The 17270-nt window shown below is 31.5% G+C and overlaps 1 protein-coding gene across 1 annotated transcript in view; it reads left to right on the top strand.

Moving 5' to 3' along the window:
• The window catches only part of LOC113386307 (heterogeneous nuclear ribonucleoprotein L-like), a 295967-nt gene extending 284530 nt beyond the window's left edge, over positions 1–11437 (top strand). The window contains exon 6 of the mRNA XM_026624095.1: positions 11301–11437. Within this exon, the coding sequence (XP_026479880.1) occupies positions 11301–11437 (137 nt within the window). The remainder of the gene's footprint in view (positions 1–11300) is intronic.
• The last annotated feature ends 5833 nt before the right edge of the window (positions 11438–17270 follow it).

Genomic DNA, 17270 nt, shown 5'->3' with positions numbered 1-17270 from the left:
TTGTCATGAATCCTGAACTTGTTAGAAAATTAGAAAACAATTCGAGATCAGTTTTATATCGTGCTAATTAGTTTTTGGTAAAGCCCGTGAATTATTTATTAAATTTGTAATTATTTAGTACATTTCAAACTTCCCGTAGGGTAAGTTATAGTAATCGCAAAAAATTAGAAAATGAAACATTTCATATATCTTGTTTGAGAGGTTTTTGAACATTTTAGCATACCTTAGAAAAAAATTATATATATGTGTGTGTGTGTGTGTTCGGATACAAATTTTTGTTGAGGATTTCGAGAACATGGTTCAACCGATTTTAATGATTCATAAAATATTCGATTCCTATTAATAAGGACACGTACTGATTAGTTTTTGGCAAAGGCAGGTCGAGCCGTTTCGAAGATAAAGGGCATAAAGTGCCAAAAATGGTAACTCAGTTTTTAAGAGAACGGACCGTCCGATTTTAATCATTCAAAAAACATTTTAATTGTATTGACAAGATGAAGAATTGATCAAATTTTCATGAAGGCAGGTCTAGCAGTTTTGGAGATCTAATAAAAAAAGTAAAAAAATATGCCATTTGGCGGTCAGAAATGAACATTAGACATATGCACATCAATTTATCGGATATTTTATAGAGATTTTAACAATAAGTATAAATTTTATTTACATTCCTACGGGTTCCGTACCAATGTTTACCCGTTAGACGCGACGCAGCGCTTACGCGCTTCAACATTTTGTCTGTATGCAGTTAAAGCAGTACGATTGCTTTGAAAAAAAGTTCAGAACTTCCAAAATATTTCAAAATAAATTTTTCTTCAAAAAGTCGTTTTTTCCAAAAAAAGTAAATTTTGTCAAAAATTTATAGTTTCTCAAAAATCTACTTTTTTCAGCGTAATTTTTTTTCAAAAATGTTAATATTTAAAAAAAAAATAATTTCTGGTACGGGAAGTTTCAGCAATTTGCCTTAAGGCACCATGCCATGCGCCCTACTAGTTTTTTTTTTTTTAATTTAATTTTTGGTACGGGAAGTTCCAGCAATTTGCGATTTACGATGCCATGCACCACTAGTTCACCATTTCAATGAAGGAGGGGAGTAGTGTGGCAACTCAATACAACCTTGATCTGTTTTAAAAATCCTTGTTGTTTCCTTTCTGAATTCTTGATACACACCTGACGATTTGTTACTTTTGCGGTACTATATTTCTATTCTCTACGAGCTCTATTATTCAAAACAAACATAGAGTCGCGAATAAGTTTTCGCGTGAGCCGATTGTTTATAGTCTAGTATTCGAAGTATTTGAACTTTGGATTAGAGCCAGACACCGCAAGGTACCGCTAATATTTTACCCGGAGTTCGGTGAAAATCGGGTAAGAAAGTTTTATTGTCTCTGTAGATAACATAAGTTGGCAACAAGTAACACCTTTTGGAGCAATTCATGATTACAGGAGCAATGGAAGTTATTGAGATAAGAATAATAATTCAAACTCTTATATTGCTCTTTACTATGTAATGAATATAGAATTATGACTTTAAGGAAAGTACTTCGTCGTAAATCGTGAGATAATATATATGTATATTTTTTCTGTTTCTTCTGGTGCAATTTATTTTTTGATACTTGGTTCAATCGCCAATCTAGAACTGGATGGTGAAGAACATTTTTGTTTATTTTTTGATGAATTGGATGTATGAGTTGCATCAAGTTTTTTCACGTCAGAAGCACATAAAAAATAATTTTGAACTTAAATATAATGAATTTCAGAAAGTATATCTGTCGTCACCCCATTAAATAAGCGATTAAGTCGAATTTCTGCAAAAAAAGCCTTAAGTAGCAGTATTTCCTATTTCTCTGAAAATAATTATTAAATTAAAAAAATATTAGTTAGGAACATAAGTTAATTAATGACTTCATAAAAAATTGAAACCAGTAATTTCAGATATGTGGTATTACATGAGTAATATAGCTTTGAAATCAAGCGTTGCAAATTAGTGAAAATTAATTTAACCACTTATTCACTGGGATGAGAGATGAATAAATTGGACTAAGGTTTTTGTTTATTTTTAGTAATTTTTACTTTATTATTATATTAATAGCTAATCAATAATGCTTTAAGCATAAAAAATAGTAATTTGAAAAAAGGAAAAAACGTGCAACTATTCAATACATTCCTAATAGATGTTTCTCTTCTTAATAATTATATCCCATAAATTTTCCAGTAAGAATAACTACACGAAAAGTCTTTGGTTGCGTGCGTTGCGATCATTTTTAATAATTCTTAACATCTTACTGCAATATTCCGCTATATGCCGCTTCTGTCAAGTAACGAACTTCAAGCTGTTTAAACTTAAAATTATTTCACATTTGCTTTTATTTTTGTTCCTATGAAAGAATATTTTGAATAAGAAAACTTTCAGGATTTCCATTAGCATTTTTAATATATTTAAAGTTCCAACACCTTGTTTAGAATTTTCCAGATTTAGCTTTCCGTCATTTTCTCATTCTTTTAAATGACTTCATTGCATTACTTGTTTTGCATAATTCGAAGTAGATATTCCACTCGACGTCTCCTAGATTCCTAGAAGATAGGAAGGTTTTCATGCGTCAATGCACATTTTGCAATTTCACAGCTTTCTCACTTCGTCAACTCTATTCCGGAGTCGATGAATGTCGAGATGAACTCTCCTTGCAGCCAAGGCGATGTAATCCCGCATATAGCGATTGCATATTTCGAGGAAAATATTTAGTTTCGATATCGAATTCAGTGGGTTTAAGGTTTTAATATTATTTTTCGCTTACGAAGATAACTAGTTTCCTTAATGCCTGTAACTATCAAGTTGGCAACTAAGTAAATGCGGATTTTTGTTAGAAAATCTAAGATATTTTTTCTCGGAACTAATTAACTTTATTCTGATGACACCATTTTTTAAGGCTAAGGTTGATGCAGAGTGTACTATAAAGAAATCATATTTACATTGATTTTTTGATATCAATAATGTGGAAAAATCAAGCAGGCTAGACTTGGAAGAAAAAAAAACAATTGGACTTGTCATTTTATTTATCATTAATTTTTATAATCAATCAATAAATTTTATATATTTTTATACAAGTGGAGTTTATACTTTCATATTCATAACTACTACCACATTGGTGACCCCGACGTGATAGATGAAGACAGAGAAGGAGCATTTTTTGAGTATTTAAAAAATATAGATTTTGATGCAGCATGATAATCACTGGTGTTCAGTGACTACTTATAAGATACGTCCAGTCCTCAGTTCATCGTAGTTAACGCATTTACTACCTGATACCGGACTTTCGTTGGTATACCCATTTGGTGTACCCAGACCTCAGTGTTTATTGCTGACACAAAAGTTTATTCTGAGCCTAGACCTTGGGCCATGAATTGAATGCACTATCAAATGGTCATTGAAATCGCAATTCAACATCTCCTTGTCCGTTTCACCAAATCGTTTTTTGATGCATAATACTTAAGACTGCTTCTTGTTAAGTTGGTGACTTTTTAATAAGCTTTCCTTCGAATCGCATCCGATTCGAGAATCCAATGTATGATCCAAAGGGCTACAGAAGTCGACAAGATTATTTTATAATTGCGAAAATTCATATTCTCACAGAGCGCCATCTGTTTACCCAAAGTATTGTTGAAATAAAAATTAATACAGTAGATCGAGGTTGAATCTTCGAAGTTCACCAATACATCGAGGTTCAGGAAATTCATCACAATAATAAAACTTTATCTTATTGGTATATATTTCAATTTTTCCTATAATTCGATATTCAATTATATGCTTTCTTTTACAGTGCAATATAATGGTTGTTATTCTCTCAAAAATATTTTATGTCGGGAAAATAGCCTTTCCGTTTCTCCATTTTACGTTTCTCGAGGGAGTTCAATTTTTCACTCACGTGTCAAATAAAAATTCACATGACAACCACATAACAACGTTGAACCCGCGCTTTATTGTAAACATGAATAACATAGTTTTGCTCAAATGTAACAAGATTTATACCCTATTATATAATGCTTTATAGATATTAGTTATGAATGACTTATGTACATTTTTTCTACATTTCAAATCAAGGTAAAATATTCAAAAATGACATATTAGTGCAAAATTATGTCATAATAATTTAGAGTTAACGAGATTCTTGTAGTAGCTTTTGTGCTTTCAATAACAATTCAGAAAAATTTCAAATGTGATTATTTACTTTTGTAAATTCAACTTGGTCAGCATTCTAGCATCTTGAGCAATAACATTTTTTATAAATTGGACAATATTATGATCTGGGTAAGTTAACTAAAATATTGTCTAATTTCTAAAAATTGTTATAAAGTTAGTTCAAAGTTCTCTATAATTCTGAACCTAATTGAATTAGCAATGGAACAAAACTGTCACAATACATTTAAAATTTTCCTAAATTGAGTTTAAAGCACAAAACTACTGAACTTTTGGCACTTATTCTACTATTCAGTTTCGTGATATTGGAAAATTTTGTACATCCCATTTTGCATTGTATATCCATGTTACATTATCAAAGATATATCTTCCAATTCCTTTTTCTTTTAAAATTTAAGAATGGCTATTCATAAAACTGTTTTCGCATATCCAAGAAATATTTACGTTGCATTGTAATGCGTGCTATCCAAGAACAAAATGTTCGCGATAGAAATAAGTGTTTGAATTATACAATACACAATTGAATATTTGATACAAAAAACACCCTATTCACTCGTTGCTCTTCTTGTACTCGGGGCAATTCTCAAATAGCAATTTTTTCTCAGTTTTCTTCGCCTTATTTCTTGCTTTCAACAAAAGAAAACCAGTTTTCACGCGAATTGCCCGATTTTATTACACCCATCGCCCCTGCTTAACTTGAAGTATTAATGCATTGCATTCTGTAAGCAATAGCGCTCTCGAAGGATTCATTCGCCTTGTCTTAAATGAGATTCTTGTAGGTGCTTTATGGGATTTTTTTAGATGTAGTCAGATGTAGTGTATTTACTTTGTTGCTTGAAATAATCGTATTATCGTTTTATGAACAGTATGCACACATTAAAACATACTGCTACAATATATCAATGTAATTGAAACCTACTCGAACAAGTATGGAACAAATATATGGTCGCCGTTGACAATTTATATAATTGAACTATAGATAAAAGAAAATAACAATATGTGTAGCAATTTTTATTTTGTTCGTAGAGTTAATACTTCAATAAAAACATTTATTTTCGTAAATGCTTTGTTTGTTTTAACAATATATCATTCTAAAGCGATTTTTACGCGTGTTCCTTAGGTTTATATTTATTGTAAAACGGGAACACATATTATTAGTTTTTATTTCGTGCGCATGATAGATCAGGAAATCGTTAAAAAGATCATAAAAGCTTTGTATTCATAATATTTTGTACTATAAGTTTATGAAGCCATAAATTTAGAGTCTATAACAACTGCTAAATATATCTTTCCGTTATTGTAATAAGTGGTTATGTATTCGAAAATAGCGTTTTAGAAATATGTAATAAAATTCTTAACTAAACAACCGGTGATCGATAGTATGACAAAAGACAGTAAAACCCATTCTCTTAATTACAACATATTTCAACGTCGTTAAGTTGTTCACTTGAGATTGTATGCAAAGTTTTAACAAAGGTAACAAATTAAGACAATTTGTTAATTCGAATTTTTATGTTTTGGGTCATAATACCTAATATTAATATTAAAGTTAGTTCTAATAATATTTAAGACTTGGTGTATAAGAAATATCAAGTTTAAAGAAAATCGATCGTTTTTTTAATAAAAAAAGAATCATATATTTTCTTGCAACTGTACTATTGAACTATATCAAGAGGATTTTTTTTAAATATAGTATTTGACTTGGGTCTAACTAGATTGGCCAACTCGAGGGCTAAGAGTATTTGTAAAAAAGTAAAGTTTAGCAAATTGAAAACAGTTCCGACCTTTTTGAAGATGGAAAAGTCAAGTACAAGTGAATGGTACAACAAAATTCATTTTAAGAATTTATTCACTTAAATTATTTAAATTTTTAATTTGAGCATATAGTTTAAGATCTTGTATCTATTTTGTCAATAATACATTTCTGGAGCCAATTTTCCAGTGAAATAGACCGTTTTATATATAGAACCTAACCTATAAAACCCACAAATGCCAAAGAAGAAAGTTATCATATCTGCATCTTTTTGATGTGCATTTATAGCACAACTGCGAAATTAGGTTTTATGTGTAAAATGTTTGATTGCACAGAGAATACATAGCATTTTACAAATTTCACAATTAATCATATAACAATTTTGAATAATGTTTATTAGTAATATGATAACACTCGTAATGCACAATTTACTAATGTCAACCATTATACATATTTATATAATAGTAAATTATAAATTATATATTTATAATAGCATTAAAAATATTTGTAAACAATAATGCAATTAAAGTCATACTTCAAATACGACATGATCGGTTTGTCATTGTAATTAGCAAATAGTACTTGAACTTTCATTAGATAGAGAAATGAAGTAATTGCTCATAAATAAATTCTATAATATTCGTTCACATAGTGGATTATGTTAAACAACGCATCAATCCGTATAGAAATGATTTCATCGAGAGCGAATGACGAACAAACCGGGCGTAACGCAACTTCCGTTGCATTCTCACAGATTTACTCCCTAGTCGGGCCTAAAGAAATTTTACTTCAATACTCTTCATTTTATATGAAGAAAGCAGCGTTGCCATGACAACGCTTTGTTGCAGTCCATTTTACAGTAGAATTGGCGCATCCATTTCCAATTTTGACATGGAAGTTCTGAGTGTATAATCGTGCTGATATCTACAATAATGTCTATTCAATTCTACCATACATGACCCGAATTTTGTATTTGCAAACCATCTGCTGGCGCATCCTCAATTTCCATGTGCCCGTAGGGTGCGTAACATCGCAAACTGAAAGTATTACGAAATTGTAGGTATGTATATAGTAGTTGTGTTTCTCGTTGCTCAATATCTTTGAACAGTGAATGCATTTACCGGTTGATATTGCCTTAATCGTGATTGCTTAAAACGTTTATACATCGTGTTGTTGTCACACGACCTTTGCCGGGGATAGTTCAAAGACCTTCTCTGTTTATATTATCCTGGCGAACTTATCGTCTTCCATGAGTTGGCTGGTCGGTTCTTCTTCATTGGGTTTGGGCTTGTGCTTTTGTGAACGCCGAACATGCTATTCTCACACATTTGCACTTTGTGAATGTTCACCTATGTAGTTCAAATATCAAGGTGGGTAATGGTGTTTTGATACGGGTTGGATCTATATTTGTTAATCAGTGGTCATAGCAGGAAATAATACATTTGAATTGAGTTGATTATATTTTGTTTTATAAAAAACTAGCAAACCCGACGAACTCCGTTTTGCCACCAGATGGTTTAGGGAGAAAGATGAAGAAATTTTTTGTTTGTTCTATATTTGAAAAGAAAAAATTTAATTTGATTACACAACAGTAATGAATTTATTTCGATTACAAAAATAAAGTGTTTTTTAGTTGAACTTCTCTAAGTAAATGAAAATGAATCCGCAAATTATCCGTTTCATTGAAGTGCTCTTTGGTAAACCACATTTTTTGTTTTTTGGTCTAACGTTAACACAAACAAAGCGAATGGTTTTCTAAATAATCTATTTGAAATTTATCCCGCAAACACTAAGCGATTGACCTTGCGACTTGTTAATTGTCATTGCGAACTCAAGGCGAACTGGAAATTGCAATCGTTTGAAGTCAAACGGAAGACCAGTCGAAATCATTGGTATGTCCAATCGCCAGCAATTTTTGATTGAATTGTGAAATTTAGTGCGTGTACATCATTATTCTTTGCGGCAAGAATTGCTCGTTGACTTAATTGCAAGCATAATTCTGATAATTCTCACTAATGTCATTACTCGAATTTTTAATTACGGTGCGTGAAGTTCCAGCAATTTGCATTAAGGCACGATGCCATGCACCACTAATTTTATTAGCTATAAACCTTGCGGAGCCCGAGACCTTTCCAACGAATGCAAAATTTGCGAAATCGGTTCATGCGTTCTGGAGTTATAGCAGGAAGGAAAACCCGACTTATTTTTATATATATGTAGATAATTTCCATATACAATATTTTATCTTTTATATATATTTTTTTCAAATCATTAATGACTCGTATGGATAATTCTATATTTTACAATTTGAATCTTTCATAAATCTATTGCGGATTTCTAATCCCTGATGTTCAAAGGTTATTTCTCTTTTACATAATAGAGAATCTTCCGCACGATTACAAATAGAACCTCTGTATTGTTAATGCCAATACGCCTGAAACGACTATAATTGATATATTATAATAAACAATTGTGGCTTTTCAAGATTATAATAGTTCAACTTATTTCGAAACTCTTAACATGCTATCATTGCAAAATCCAATCTAGAAATTATATATGTACATAGGTTTTTACATGTAAAATTATATAGACAAAATTCTTTTTGAAGTCTAATTTTATTTTTGATATACATATAGGTACTAATAGTATCAATTTCCTGATTTCTGATCAGACACAAAATTATAGGGCTTTTCAAAGAGTGAATGAAGTAATCATGAACATTGAATTTGAATTATTTGGTCTGCGAAAAGTCAATGTAAGGAAGTTAAAAGAAATCAAATAAGAAAGTCTAATTTGGTAGGAAAATCCTATATAATAATATGATGTATAATATTCGGAACTGTTTTTTTTTTCAATTTTATCATTTTAACCATATTAACTGAATAAATTCATTAGTTATTAAGCCAAGGATCCAATTTTTTCGAAACTCTAAAAAAATTATTTTGACTGTTTATACGTTCTTCAAAATTGAATTTTCTTCTATTTTCTTGTAATGTTGCATATTTATTCAGTGAACAATATGAAGTACACTTATAAATAATATCTACTTCTAAGATAAATTCACTTTTAATACCCTTAAATCTTTCATTACAAAAGCGCCCTAGCAGATACCATAAAATGTTATCCTCTAGAATAGCGGCTAATGAAGCCCATCCATCAATGCGTTAGAAAATCTTTAAAGGAATCTTTTTGATATTCGATCTTCGAGAGAAAATTCAATTTCTGATTTGCAGAATGTTCTATTTTGCGTGTTCGATCATTCTTTATCTATGAAACCGAGATCGGAAAATTGCTACTGCTTGTAGGCCAGAGCACGCAATCTTTTTTGCTTTGACAGAGTAGTGGAAAATTTATTTTGGAAGAAAAAATAATGTATATAATACATATATGTATGTATACATATATATTCTTGTATATTGAGCCAGGGTGTCCCATAGCTCAACATAAAGCCGAAACGGGGTGTTAGCATAGCCTTTACTGTCCTGAAAAAAATTGGAACAAAAAAATCTCTCGTTGTTTAGAGATTATGAGCTTCTAAATGCAACCTAGAGCTTTAAATTAAATTATGACCATTTTTCAGTTATTGTTGTTGATTTTTTTTAATTTTGTTTATTTAAACTTTGGAACCGTAACCGTGAATAACATTTCTAGGACCACAGTAAAGTGTATATATTAAATTTGACTTTGGAAGGCTCTCTTTCTAAAACAATTTTGCTAAAGTGGGTTGACATATTTCATTGAAAGTTGGCGCAATCAACTCCATATTCCACATATTCTATTACTTACAGACATTGACATATTGACCTAGAGACAGCAAACAAATATATTACAAAGTTCAAATTATAGCAAATTGTTGCATTGTAAAATCCTTCAAGAAGTTCATATAAACGAACTTATTATAGTTAACTAAGTTAATAGTTCCTACAACTTTCGTAATTTTCTCATTTCGATGGAAGGCTGTTGTGATGTGCCACCTCTGCTATATCGAGATAATTATTATGCGTTGTCAGTCACGAAGGTAATCTGATTATGTATGTATTTTCGTTGCGAATTGAACAAATGGATTAACGAACGAATTTCCACGTGTGTTCTCGCTCCTCTTTATTGATTCCTGTGCCTAAATGGCTCTGCCAAATAGGAATTAACGTTCAGAACACGAGCCGAATGTAAACCGAATTTTATACACACATGGGTATATACACACATTCATGATATATTTTGAGCATATAAAGTTCCTGTTTACCTGTCTACCTGGCCACTTGTCTACCCATCCATCTATCTACTTGTCTTCCTGGTTACTTCAATGCCTGTCAATGTTCCTTTCTTACTTTTTGTCGATATTGTCGACCTGTCGACGTTTCTACCTCTACTTGTACAAATTTTTGATGAACCTAATTGTTTCTAATTCAATTATATTTGACGTTTCAATTTCATCCATGACTGTTTGCGTGAATGACAAGTGTCCTTCCATAAGTTTCCATAATAAACTGAAGTTTTTCATTTGTTACCACTAATTGAAGCAAAAATATAAACTTTCTTGTTTTTTAACAATATTCGCATCAACTCTATTCGAAAGGTGTCTCGGCCAATAATGAATCAAAATTTGCGGAAATCAGACGTAATCAAGTATTGTCCTAATCTAACACCATACATTGCCTAATTGCCTTAAAAAAAAGAGTGCCCGATTGAAGTAAAACTTTTTGCTATTGTACATGATGGCATTTAAGTTTAAAATGAATACATCGTAAAACAATCTTTCATTTGTTTTATTATTTCCACTACGTATACGCATACAATCAAAGCAATCATACTTACGTGATACGACGACCAATCACAATCGACCCGTATAGAAATGATATCATCAAGAGCGAATCACGAATCATTGGCACTCGACTCGAACGTAACGCTCTTCCGTTGCATTGGTATGGATTCACACCCTAGTCGCGCCTAAACAAATTTTACTTTGGAAAAGAAACTAAATAGAAACTAAAAATTGAAGAAAAAATATGTTTTAATGAGAAATAAACCGTAATAAAAAATACATAAAATATTGAAAAAAATATTTCTTTTGCAATCTAGCAATTTACATTATTTATGACCATTACACATTTATCAACTCATAACATATGCTAGAAAATTGGTTGCATATTCATTCTGTGGTTTGTGGATTTACTTAATCATCTCGACTCTAAAACTTCTTTTCATACAATTTCACAATAATATTATTTACAAACCATGAACGTCTATTTCCCTCTTCCTGGTGTTCATTGCATCATATTCCACATTAGTCGATATTGGTTTATTTTAATTTTTAAAAAAAAATTCAAATAAATAAACAAGATTTTGCGATTGCAGACTCCAAAGATGCCATGGATGGGCGTAACGGCCGGTCTCAGCCACTTTTGCAGAAACCACATTTTGGGGGCAGACCTCAGCCGTATAGTAAGTTGTTTTTTAATATAAATGTGGTGTGGTGTGGTGTTTTCGCATGAACTAAAATATAAATATTGGGAACATGCATGTTTTATGTAAGTTAGTATCTATTCACTCTGAATTTTCACTGTATAGAGATTTAATCTTAACTCAAGTTTCTTCCATATACTACTTACTGTAATACACAAGTGCATGACAAATGACGGAAGCTTCTATTGAAGATATACTCTTGAATTGCGCTTAGTTTGCTCGTTAAGCAAACTTGAGAATACTCAACGACTGTGGTTAGACATGGGTAAAATATTGGTGTAGTATTGTTGACTTCAACGTGTACTGTAACAATAAAACTCTTATGTGCCTAGTAATGTATTCATGATAACACCGAAGTCAAAAATTATTTTTTAATCAGGAACGCTAGTGGTTCGGTAGTTAATCTTTAGTAGTACTTGCCAAAACCAAGTAAATCAATTTTTATGTTGCTGGAGGCACTGCTACGAAATTGATTGACTTGTTGCATATTTTACCATATTTTAATCAAATATGTTGTTTAATATAATATTGAATAAGACTATTACTATGCTCTGTCTATTTGTATTCGGTTGAATAAGCTGTAATAAATATATTTCCGTCTCCAAACGTGCCGCCAGGACAATTTCGACTTATTTCTACAAAACACTGATAATAACCTTTCTTCAGAGTCTCATCACGTACGCGAACTAGAAGCGCCATTCTCGGAGCTGTTCTGCACTTGTATTGTTGATAAAACTTTTTAACCTGCACGACTCGATTAGATTTAAGTTTAAGTTGAAACTTGCAAACTTTGTAGAACTGTAAATTATTCACATACGCAAATTTTGATGGATGTTCACGTGGTTTATCGAAACATTCACAAATGCAGCAAAATATACTTATAATTTTATGCTGCTTATAGCTATAAATTGATTTATTGACTATAATTCAGCCTGCATATACAGTATTTAGCGTTTGTTAATTAGTAGTAATTTTGCACTAACAATTTATATAGCTAGAACTTATTGGTGACCTCATCTGGAGCGTGCATTAATCACGTGATGTTTTTAGGGCGAGGAGGGGTTTGACAAAAAATCACGAGATATCACGTGGGGGAGGGAGGGGTATAGTAAGATATCACGTGAATTTTATTTTGACCTAAATTTAAAACTAGTTGGTTTGGTATTTAGCCTTGAGGCAAGTTACATGAACTTCCCGAAATGTGTAAATAATCGACTTAATCAAAAAAAAATGTGTAAATAATATACTTCATTAATCCTACTTTTAAAAAAAACGATAATAATTTTAGCAAACTTTGACGAATTTTTAAAATTAAACTACTTGTCGTTAGGCCGTAATATAACAGTAAGTTCTATAAGACCATGATGTATATCGCCAAAAAAATTTCCATGAAAATCGGCTTAATTTTTTTTTTCAACAGTTAATTACAAGAAAACGGCTCGGTAGATTTTCAACCTAAAATTAATCAGTATCATTCCCAACTAATATCTTTCGAACAGTTTTTGATATTTTAAAATCGGTTCGGTAGGATGAGCTTAAATGTCGACGAAAATTTAACACTTTTTTTCAACAGTTAATTACAAGAAAACGGCTCGGTAGATTTTCACCTAAAATTAATCAGTACCATTCCCAACTAATATCTTTCGAACAGTTTTTGATATTTTAAAATCGGTTCGGTAGGATGAGCTTAAATGTCGACGAAAATTTAACACTTTTTTTCAACAGTTAATTACAAGAAAACGGCTCGGTAGATTTTCACCTAAAATTAATCAGTATCATTCCCAACTAATATCTTTCGAACAGTTTTTGATTTTTTAAAATCGTTCGGTAGGATGAGCTTAAATGTGGACGAAAAGTTTTTTTCAAATTACAAAGAAACGGCTTGGCAGATCGTTGCACAAAACTGACAAACGATAGTCCTCACCGAAATACATCAAATGGCTTTTAAATTTCTAAAATCGGTTCAGGCGTTTTTGAGAAAACGTCGATCAAAAGTCTAATTTTGACAAATGCCAAAAAGACCATACTGATTTTTGCAAACTTTGACGAATTTTTAAAGCTGAACCAGTTGTCGTAGGGCCGTAATATTTTAGTATGATCTAGAAGACTATGGTATCTATCGTCAAAAAAATAATCATAAAAATCGTCGAAATTTTTTTTTTAAAACTTTATTACAAGAAAACGGCCCGGCCGATCTCTACCAAAAACTAATCAGCACGATTCCCAACCAATATCTTTCGAACGGTTTTTGAATTTTCAAAATCGATTCAGAATTGCGGGCTAAAACGTAGACGAAAAATTTTTCACTTTTCTGCCATTTATGAAGAAACGGCTTGGCCGATCGTCGCACAATACTGACAAACAATAGTTCTCGTCCAGATACATCGAATGGCTTTTAAATTTTTGAAATCGGTCCAGCCGTTTTCGAGAAAACGTCGATTTACGGCAAAAAATCTGTTCACATACACACACACACACACACACACACACACACACACACACACACACACACACACACATACTTTTTCCAAATTTGGTCTCATTCGATTCAGAATGGCTTGAAACGTCGAGAAAACATAAAATTAGCGAATCGGGTTTTTTGATGAAAACATAAACTTCTCCTTCGGGAAGTTAAAAAAATCCAAACGTTCAAAAATAATAAACAAATTCACATTTTTAGAATACACGTGATGTTTGGTGGGACAAGGGGGGGAGTACATTTAAATATCACTACGTATCACCAAAGGGGAGGGGGTGTCCCAAAAACCTTGAAAAATCGATCACGTGATTCATAGACACCCTTATAAGAATGGGTTAACTACTAATGGATGATTAATTCAAACTTGTGAATGTTTAATAAATATGCAAAATTATGAATTATCATTTATACTTATTATTAGTATATATGAAATAAACGGGGTAATAGTATTGACCATAAATATGTTGAAAAAAATTAGACAAAATATTTATCTCACATTGTTTGGATTTTATGAGCTTTTATGTGCAACCTGGATCTTTCGTGCAATTGTGACCATTTTTGTGGTTAATTTTTTATAATTTTGCCCATTTAGACTTTGCAACAGTACTTTTTTAAAACATACAGTCAAAAATAATTACAAAATTGCTCTAAGTTTTCAAGTATTAAGACTTTTAGTTGAACTATGATTTTTTTTTAAATCGCTTGGGTTTGAGAGAGGTTTCTTTAAAAAAATGTACTAAAGTGTATTGGCAACTTTCATCAAAAGTTGGCGAATTTCATTAGGGTTGTAAAATGGTAAAATAATTGATAATTTCTTACTACAAAATTTCGAGTAAAAAATAAAAACCAAAAGTAACAACCTGTTTATGAAAGTGGTTAAATAAGAAGTTCAGTTGTTCAAATAAATCACATAATTTCCATATGTATGTTAGGGGGCGTCCATTAATCACGTGATTGAGTTTTCGAGAATTTTTGCCCCCCCCCCCTTGGTGATATTCAAAACTACCCCCCTCCTCCACCAAACATCACGTGCATTTTTAGTTACGAGAAAAAATCGTGAAATTTCTAAATTTTTTTGAGAATGTTGGAATTTTTTTAAAAAAAAATTAGATTAAAAATAAATACACGCGATATCTTACTACACCCCCTCCCTCTCTCATGTGATATTTTGTGATTTTTGTCAACTCTCCCTGCCCCTAAAAACCACACGGGATTAATGGACTAGTTAATTTATATTATATTTTTTGCAAACCGATATAAAAATGTCTAAAGTTCGAAAAGCACTCTGTATTATATTTGCCACAACAAGATACTTGTGGATTATGTTTTCTCTGAAGGTATTACTGTCTTTTGTAAGCCATTAATCGTCTTAATCTAATTATTTTCGTATCATCTGTATAATCTTCGAATAAAGGATATTTCCTGAACATTAAGGATTTATAACATAAATGTGTAACGTGCTTGAATTCGGATTTATATATATATATATATATATATATATATATATATATATATATATATATTTGTGAGTTTCTACATTCATTTTATTTTCTGCTGATTCCTACAATGTATACTTTATATATTGCAACAGCTGATCCGATAATAATTCAGATCTCTTCCTTAGTTTTAAATTAATTACCGCAAATTCGAATTTAATACCTTCTCATTACTTCAAATAATATATCATGTTGCATAGCGCACTTGACAAACTTGCAATGTGAATTTAATTAAAACCTTTCAGTTGATATGTAAAATATCATTAAAATATGCCACGATGAAATATGACTTTCGCGTTGAGTCTTACAAAACGGTGAATGAAATTATGGCGATGTTTTTGCTTGAACTTGTCTCTTAATTAGAGTAGATAAAAGAAAAATTTAATATGTAAAACAGAATTATTATTAAAGCTGATAATAATATAAAATAACCAAAACCAATAATTTTGTTTGATTATACCACTATTCTCTATTGTAAAAGTTATTACACAATAGGTGAAACAATAATTATCCTCTTCAAATTAATTCATCGATGATAATTTATAGGTGAAATAAACACACCCAGATGGCCTGCAATAAAACTTGTTAACAAGCAACAAATCATGTCGGTTCAGTTCATAAAATTAGTGCTAAAACCATGTCACCATCAAAATACTACACTGTGCTATAAAATCGTCTCTGTGAGTAATTCATTATATCGCTGCGAACATTTCCACATATTATGAATTGAAGCCAAAGCTTCTAAATTTATCATTTGTGATTCACGACTTCCAATAACCAATCTGTCAAAATGCTAAAAACATGATGACATGGGTATTAATATTGAAAGTTTAAAAATATACATGAAAGAACATTGTTCAAGATGAAGGATGCTTGATTTGACGTTGAGCTTTCGGGTTTATTTCATCAGATAATGAAAATTATGTAACTTCCCGAAGGAGAAGTTTATGTTTTCATCAAAAAATCCGATTCGCTAATTTTATGTTTTCTCGACGTTTCAAGCCATTCTGAATCGAATGAGACCAAATTTGGAAAAAGTATGTGTGTGTGTGTGTGTGTGTGTGTGTGTGTGTGTGTGTGTGTGTGTGTGCGTGTGCACCAACAGATTTTTTGCCGTAAATCGCCGTTTTCTCAAAAACGGCTGGACCGATTTCAAAAATCTAAAAGCCATTCGATGTATCTCGATGAGGACTATTGTTTGTCAGTTTTGTGCGACGATCGGCCAAACCGTTTCTTCGTAAATAGCAGAGAAGTGAAAACTCTTTCGTCCACGTTTTAGCCCGCAGTTATGAATCGATTTTGAAAATTCAAAAACCATTCGAAAGATATTGGTTGGGAATCGTGCTGATTAGTTTTTGGTAGAGATCGGCCGGGCCGTTTTCTTGTAATAAAGTTTTAAAAAAAAAAATTTTGACGATTTTTATGATTATTTTTTTGACGATAGATACCATAGTCTTCTAGATCATACTAAAATATTACGGCCCTACGACAACTGGTTCAGCTTTAAAAATTCGTCAAAGTTTGCAAAAATCAGTATGGTCTTTTTGGCATTTGTCAAAATTAGACTTTTGATCGACGTTTTCTCAAAAACGCCTGAACCGATTTTAGAAATTTAAAAGCCATTTGATGTATTTCGGTGAGGACTATCGTTTGTCAGTTTTGTGCAACAATCTGCCAAGCCGTTTCTTTGTAATTTGAAAAAAAGTGTTGAACTTTTCGTCCACATTTAAGCTCATCCTACCGAACCGATTTTAAAAAATCAAAAACTGTTCGAAAGATATTAGTTGGGAATGATGCTGATTAATTTTAGGTGAAAATTTACCGAGCCGTTTTCTTGTAATTAACTGTTGAAAAAAAGTGTTAAATTTTCGTCCACATTTAAGCTCA

This window comes from Ctenocephalides felis, unplaced genomic scaffold, assembly GCF_003426905.1.
Source record: "Ctenocephalides felis isolate EL2017-DRISC unplaced genomic scaffold, ASM342690v1 CF-g0.4_SCAFFOLD_03571, whole genome shotgun sequence".
In the NCBI taxonomy this organism is placed as follows: Eukaryota; Metazoa; Arthropoda; class Insecta; order Siphonaptera; family Pulicidae; genus Ctenocephalides; species Ctenocephalides felis.
The sequence above is the reverse complement of the archived record's forward strand: the minus strand, read 5'-3'. Positions and strand labels throughout refer to the sequence as shown.